This window comes from Vombatus ursinus, unplaced genomic scaffold, assembly GCF_900497805.2.
Source record: "Vombatus ursinus unplaced genomic scaffold, bare-nosed wombat genome assembly UNPS02014941.1, whole genome shotgun sequence".
Lineage (NCBI taxonomy): Eukaryota > Metazoa > Chordata > Mammalia > Diprotodontia > Vombatidae > Vombatus > Vombatus ursinus.
Window position 1 is genome coordinate 6,039,541 of NW_020954719.1, and position 8,026 is coordinate 6,047,566.

Below are 8,026 nucleotides of genomic sequence, written 5' to 3' on the forward strand. Positions count from 1 at the left end.
CAAGTCAAATTTTTACCCTTTTCCCTCCTCAGGTAGTCGGGGTTTGAGGGAATAGGTTTGATTTTAAAACAATAGCAAGGTAGAAATTTCCACACAGATGGAAATGTCTCATAGGTGTCTGAAGATAGTGAATTGATATTACAGAGAAGGGACTTGGCTAAGAACTGGAATTATCTGAATAGTAGTGGTAACTGAAACCTTTAAAAGACAAATTCTCTGAAAGGGAGAGTGTAATGAGAAAAAAAAAAAAGGTCTCGGGGAAAGCTCACTTGGAAAACAAAAACAACATTACCAAAGGAAGAAAGAAATTTAATGAAGATGGTCACATGCCACAAAGGTTAAGCAAAAATGATATCTTGCGGGGGGCGTGGGGGGGGTGCGGCCCTAGGTAATGGGATTAAGTGACTTGCCCAGGGTCTCACAGCTAGTAAGTGTCAAGTGTCTGAGGTCGGATTTGAACTCAGGTCCTCCTGACTCCAGGGCAGGTGCTCTATCCACTGTGACACCTAGTTGCCCCCCAAAATGATAGCTTTATTCATCTGCAAGGGCAGTTTCAGCAAAATGAGGGGAAGGAGGTGAAGGACAAAATGAAAAGGCTTAAGAAAGGACTGGGAGCGATGGAGGCAGCAGGTACAGACCATTCCTAAAAATCTGGTAATGAATAGCAAGAGGAAAATAAGACAGTAGCTATGGAGCATAGCAGGGCAAAGGAAAGGTTTTGTTTTCGTTTGTTTTCTGAAAATTATGGAAAATCTGCTATATTCTTCACTCTGAAGAAGAGGAAATTCAAGGTTTACCTAAGAAAAAAGAATTTCACAGACGCCTATTCAGTACTTGTAACGGCTTAGCTAGGAAAAATTTCTGTAACAAATTCCAGAAACATTTACTTACTTAAAGGAGAAAGTCCCAAAAGTTTAAGTTTTTCCAAAATAAAGCAGTTAACCATAGCACCCTATATAGAACTCAAAAGGACCCCTCATTTAGTCGAAAACCGTCATTTGATAGAGGAGAAAACTTAGACTCAGGGTGTGACTTGCCCAAACCAATTCACAAAGAGGGTAAGTGAGCAAAATGTCCAAGTACTCTGATTCCCAGAACTCTCCATACTGTGCCACATTGCCTCCACTTTACCTTGAAATACCCTGGGGCAAATGATTCAGTATTTTTCAACATAAAGTATGAGAAAAAGGTTCTTTTCCTTAAACAATGAGTATTCCCAGGACTATGTGGCAGGGGGAAATGTTTAAGGCTGGTTTCTGGAAAAGCTATTAATCTGTTCCTATCCCCTTCACCCAGCAATACCACTATTAGTTTTATACCATGAAGAGTTCCAAGAAAGAAGACAAAGACTCACATATACAAATACATTTATGGCAAAACTTTTTACTCTGGCAAAGAATTAGAAATGAAGATGGTGTCCATGAATTAAGCAGTGGCTAAAAAAAATTATGACAGTACAAAAGAAATGGAAGTAAAGAAAGGGATAGATTCAGAGAAACCTGGGAAAATTGCATAAACAATGTGAAGTGAGCAGAACCAGGAAAACAATTTATACAATGACCACAATATTAATAAGGGAATAATAACAGCTATCACTAATGTTGACACTCTAATGTTTGTAAGGTACTAGACAAATATGATTTAATTTTATTTATACTTATATATATATATATATATATATATTTACATATGTTTATATTTAACAACCCTGGAAGGCAGACATTATTTTTCTCTACTTTATAACTGAGGAAACTGAAGCAAAAGTTAAGTGCCCCGCATCCACCAGCTAGTAAGAATGTAAGGCTGAATTTGAACTGAGGTCTTTCTTACTCCAGGTCTAATGCCCCTTCTTCTGTGCCACATTTTTGAAAGACTAAGATCTTCCATCAATTCAATGAACAATACAGGCTTCAGAAGACCAGTGATGAATCATTCATCAACAGAATGAACTACTAGAGGTATAGATGTGTGTTCATATGTTTTGCTGGACTATGTTTAAAAGGAAGGGCTTTTTTTTCTTTTTTTGGTGGAGAGGGAGATGTTTTAGAAGGAAGATTGATAGTGATTCCCCCCCAAAAAGAAAAAGCATGCAACTTTCTATTGTCCTCTGCGTTGTCTATAATTTTAATTCAGTTAAAACCATTATAATATCACAAATCCAACTTATTAAACCAAAAGAATAATGTTATAAAGTTGTATATTTGTTGAAGTTTAGCCACAATATATATACTGTCAAATCATATTTTTGTATGTATAGTGAACATAATGATTTCAGATTTCATTGCAGGCTTCAAATCATACAAGAGAGCCTGCACACCAAGATGAGATAGGACTTAAAGAACACTGTGAAAGACCAAAGCAGCTGTTGCCTCTTTAAAAAGCTTTAGCTTTTCCAATTTTAATACTTTCATTCTGATTAAATCAAGGTGAAAACCCATATTAGATGCTAATATAACATCTGCTAAAGTCCTTTTCAAAGTGGAAACCTCAAATGTTCAAAACCAGGAAAATAATCCAGAGTTATCCATACAATGATTCCCAAACCTGATTTTGCCATACCCATAGCCTTTTCTCCAGGTTATCTCAAAATTTAAGAACACAAGAACTGTACAAATATTAGTTCAGCTTCAAGAACACTTTGCCTAGCCCAGTATTCTGACTGACAGTGGTACTAAGTTATTACAATAATATGAATAATACTTATATTGGGTGGTGTGTATATAACTGTGAAAAAACACCTCATTTGATTCACATTAAGAAGCCTAGGGAAAGGGCTATTATTATCCCCATTTTGCAGATAGGAAAACTGAGGCTTAGAGAGAGGTTAAGTGATTTGCCCAGGGTTAAAGAGCTATGAAGTGTAAGGCAGGATTCAAGCTTCTTCATTAACTAGAAACTAATCACTGTCTTCTCTGACATTAACTAAAAAGGTTAGTGCTATGTTCTAAACATCCTAGTCTTCTATAACCTATTAAGACTTCCTTGAATTTACTTGAACTCATTTCAAATCTATTCACATTCTTAAGCAGCAGTTTCTGTAGTGGACAGAGCCAGCCTTATAGTCAAGAAGACTTAATTCAAGTCCTGCCTCTGATACACAATAGCTGTGTGACCTTGAGGAAGTCACTTAATCTCTCAATGCTCTAGCCAACTCTCTAAGAATATTTTAAGTTGCAGAGAAGGTGCTGACCTGTCAGACCAATGCAGGAGTTTCCTCATAGGAGTTCTTCGTATGAATGAAATCACAGGATCAGTCCCCATGTCCTTATCTCTCTCTACACTTTTAGTGTCTACTATCTCTATTAATCTCTAAAAGTTCCCCATATTTACTAACCATTGTGCAAAGCAGCACATCTTAAATTTATCTCTTTCAAGTTTTAATGTGCCCTAGTAAAAGCTTAATGCCTGTTGAATTGAAACAGAATTGGAAATATCATTATGTACTCCTCTTCCAAATCATTAAATAAATTAAGATTAGGTTAAATAAAAAAAGATTAGGTACAGACAACCAATTATTTACACTGCATTGTTTACACTTCTCCATCAAATAAGTTATTTGTAAAGCACTTAGTAAATGCCTGGCACACAGTAAGTGCTTAATAAATGCCCACTCCCATTCCACCCTCCATCTATAAAGTATTCCTCTATCCTTTGTAAAACCATACTTACATTCCGATGGAACTGTGTAAAAGACTGGACCATGTAGAATCGGTGCATGTACACAATGGCAGTGTTGATGGTCAGTTGGGAGCTGAGAGATTTAAGTTAAGTCAAAATGCAGATAAGCACAGATCAAAGTTTCCACAAACGTTAACAATCTTCTGCTTTTCTCAAAGACCATATAAAGTATAAAAATAATTCCTTCTGTATGAAAATATAATCTATCAATGCAATCACAGGTCCTGGGTACATATGAAATTGCTCTAAAGACCCACAAAAACAGCATCAAATGAGATATATTTAAGGAATGCTGGGATATTAAAGTACTCCTGACTCTTCTCATGTCATTTTAAGAGTTACCTCTCTGGCCCCTATTTTCTCTTTTCTAAAATGAAAGGTTTGAACTCAGTGATCTCTAAGGTTCCTCTAAGCTATAAATCTATGACCCTATGACTCAGGTCAAGGAGATTTTCCTATGTCTACTGGAAAGCTAAAAGCATTTCTTTTAATTTTCTATTCCAGTTAATTGTAATTATACTACATTGCAAGTATGAGGTCTGAAACACATTATACTTTTTTCCACCATTCAAAAAGCCTAGGACAATTCTATGTACATAGTAAGCACTCAAAAATCTGTTCAATAAGATGAATATGTAAAGTAGCAGATAAGGTTTTCCATTCTTAGTCTAGATTTTGTAACAATAGGTAAGCCACGTATAAGTTATAACTCGATGATGATGGGGGAAAATTCAACATCAAAGAAAAATTGCTCTAAACATGAACAAAAGCACAACTTCAGGTGAGGAATATCTACAGACTTCTAGGATGCCAAAACATTTGAGAAAAAAGGCAAACAAGACAATAGCTCTTCTAGGTAACTTTAAATCTATGATAGAAAATCACATTCAATAATATATTTCTAGAACTGTTGTTGTTTGTCCTTCATTCTTGAAAAGGACCAAGACAGCAGGAAGCTGATATCATGACTTGCAAGTGAATTAGACTGAAGTGAGGGAAGGCTATGCAAAGTCACCAACCTCACTTTCTCCCTCAGAGCCATCTGGATCCAGTGGCAAGAAATAGATCAAGACAACTGGAGATGGCCCTGGATACAGTAAGAGACCTTGGCCTTTTTTTTCCTAGAACTGTAGATTCCAGCCAAACAATCAAGAACCTCATATGCACAGAAAGAACCGTTGATCTCGCGTTAATTTTCTCCGACAAACACAGATAACTGCTACTAGCAACTTCATTGCTGAATATGAATAATATTTATCACCATGCTTTAAAAACACGTAAAATCCAGTCTTTTATATGTACTAAAATACACAGATTCACAGTACTACCAAAGTCACATCTTTTCCTCCTCTAATTTTCTATAGCCTTTACTTTGGGTGTCCCATTCATTTGACCATTATGACATACTACCCCTACAATGGGACAAAACTTTTCATATTGAACCGTCTAATATCCTAAACAGTAAGCTTTTTAGGAGCTTATAACCGTACTGTTTTTTGCATCAACAAGGATATCTTGATCCAAAACAAAGGAATGCTCCCAACGATTAATTGTTAATAACTGTTAATCCAGATACTAAAAAATTTCTCTATCCAGCCAAGCAGCAGTTATTGATGTATTTATCTTCTCCACTAAAATTACATCTTAGAGCACAAAGACCTTACAGTTATGTAGCTCAACCTCAGCACAAATTCCCCTACTAGATGTCAAACTCCTGGAGAGCAAGCTCTTCGTTCTTTGTATCCCTGTTGTCTTTCCCAAGTACTTGTCACAATGCTTTTGTAGGCACTATATTTACTTGCTCAATGGGAATTCAAAAAAAATTTTGGTGAATGAATGACCCTTAACACAGTAACCACTTCACACCATTACCACTTGTTTCTATCAAAACAGTTGAAGAATTAGCAGATTTAGTCACCAAAACATCTACACAATAGGACCACCCAAACTCCAGATCAAATATTCTTAAGTGTGTGTGTGTGTGTGTGTGTGTGTGTGTGTGTGTGTGTTATGGACTTCTTTGGCAGGCTGGTAAAGCCAATGGACACTTTTTTCAGAATACTTTTAAAAAATTAAAAGAAATGTTAAATTTTGATTAATAATAATTATAAGTAGTGCTTTAAGGTTTGCAAAGCAATTTACAAATAAATATCTCATTTTGTCAACACAACAGCCCTGGGAGGTAGGTGCTAATTATTCTCATGTTACAGATGAAGAAACTGACGCAATGTTTAAATGACTTGCCCAGGGGTCACCTAGCTACTAAGTGTCTGAGGCTGAATTTGAAATCAAGTCTCCTTGACTCCAGGATCAAGTTAATGGAAAATATTTAATTTTTTTTTTCCATCCAGACCCCTAGAAATCTATCCCAGGTTAAGAACCCCTTCCCTAGACCATCCAGTCCAAATCTGACTATCAGTATGGGCCAGTAGACTGAAAGGAATTTAGCACAGGTAATATTGTTTTAATTCACACCCAGGGCCCTTATACAAGGTATAACATTAATAAAAGTAAACATAAAATTTTAAAGCTAACAAACATTTTCTAAATATAAGTACAGAACTGGCCTTTGGTTCAAATGAGGATTATCACCAATTCAGTTATACGGGAGTTCTGATCATTTCTACTAGTGGAAGGAGTAGGTACAATAACAAAATGAGAGAAGGTTAATTCAGGCCATACTAGTGTTTTCACAGTCAGGTCACTACCTAAAGCACTTGGGGCATAAATTCCAGTCAACCACTGTAGACAATTCATGTTTAACAATTCTACTTCACAACCCGTCCTGTCTCCACTCTCCCTGCCTCACCCTTCGACACGTCTTCAACAAAAGCTAGAAGGCAGCTGAAGATTTGGAAACCCCTTTCTCCCAGCCCCCATAAGGTAGAAGCAGGCCAATTCTCCGAGACCGAGTGCATGAAGGCCGTACAAAGTTTAAAAAAAATTGTCAGGAAAAAGGTAACATAGAGCTGGGAAGAGACACTGGGTCCGGGAACTGCATACACTGCGCTAAAAAGAGTAGATGGCCGGCGGCCGTGGAGCGGGAAATGACTCCGCTTCACCACCCCCCACGGAAACAGTGTCCTAACCCTTTCCATGCTGGCATCCTGGGCCTACCCAGCGGTCCCTGAACCCCGAAAAAAACAAGATGCTACGCCCCGCTCCCAGTTTCCCTGTTACTCAGTCCCCGACCGTACCCAGAACCAGAGGCTCAGCGGAGCGATCCCGAGGCCTAGGCCGCGGCGCGGCGGTAAGGATACACGTTGAGACGCTGCCCCATGTCCTGAAGCAGATTGGCTGCTTGCTGCCGGCAATAGAGTTCTTTGTCCGGGTCGATGCCAGCGCGACGGGACGGACTCTTTTCCAGCTGTTCCCGGGTGAAGTACCAGCGCTTGGCCGAAGCTCCCTCCATAGTGCTTCAACCAGGCGGTGGCGGCGGCAGCAACGGCAAGCACGTCCCGGCGTCAACTGCGCAGCGACGTACCTCCGCTGGGAGGCGTCGGAGCGCGCGGTGACGCACATCCGATTCCGTGGCCCGGAGGGCCCCCGCGAGGAAGCAGGGGCGGAGCGAGAGGCGGGTACTTCCGCAGAGTGCCTCACCTTGACCTCGGACCAAGGCGACAACCTCGCGCGGATTGGCTGGGTCCAAGGCGCAGGTCCGAGCAAGGTGGCGTTTAGTGGTCAGTTCTTAGGAGATCCCGCCTCAAGTCTCGATCTCCGCGCATAAAAGGATTGGGGGAGGAGCGACGGTTAAGGCGCGCTGGTGCCTTGCCTGGGCGGAGGGTGGGGTATTTTCTTGAGACGGATGTGGAAGGGCGGGCCCAAGTCAGCGTCAGGATTAGCTTGATGATTGCTAATTATTTTTAGTGGTTTTTCCACTGCTTAGTTAACTGCGAGCCCGTGAAATTGTGAACCTGGGAGGACGACACGTTGGGGGGCCCCGCCCTTTCGTGGGTGTTTTTTCACTAAGGTGCATGAAGGGGCTTTAGAAGAGGGCGGCGGGTCCAATGCTGAGGCGGGGCGGGCAGGGCCGGGCCAAGGTCATCACCTCCTGGATCGTAGAATTGAGACCTGGAAAGGAGCTTTAGGAGTCATACGGTCCAGCTCTTCTCCGTGAAGTGTGACCGCGCGGTCACTCAGGTCGTCCACAGTGGTTCCAAGATTAGAAACCAGTTTTTGGGACTGGGACAGGTCTCCGGCTCGTCTCACCCACGCATGAGAGGAGGAAAGAGTGGCAGAGCCAGTGGGGTTATGTTTTAAAATGTGAATTTTAGTAATGACTGTACAAATCCTGAGAGGGTGATGTCAGGATTTTGGGTAAGACCTATTCCTTCCCAACTCAGCTGGG

General features: G+C 40.3%; 1 protein-coding gene across 2 annotated transcripts in view; it reads right to left on the bottom strand.

Annotated features, from left to right (window-relative positions):
- CCNT1 (cyclin T1) overlaps positions 1–7,125 on the bottom strand; it is a 42,232-nt gene extending 35,107 nt beyond the window's left edge. For both annotated transcript variants that reach the window (XM_027844352.1, XM_027844353.1), the window contains exons 1-2: positions 6,939–7,125; positions 3,670–3,751 (exon numbers count right to left, since the gene is read on the bottom strand). In XM_027844352.1, the coding sequence (XP_027700153.1) occupies positions 3,670–3,751; positions 6,939–7,090 (234 nt within the window). In that variant the 5' untranslated portion in view covers positions 7,091–7,125. The remainder of the gene's footprint in view (positions 1–3,669; positions 3,752–6,938) is intronic.
- Between the last annotated feature and the right edge of the window lie 901 nt (positions 7,126–8,026).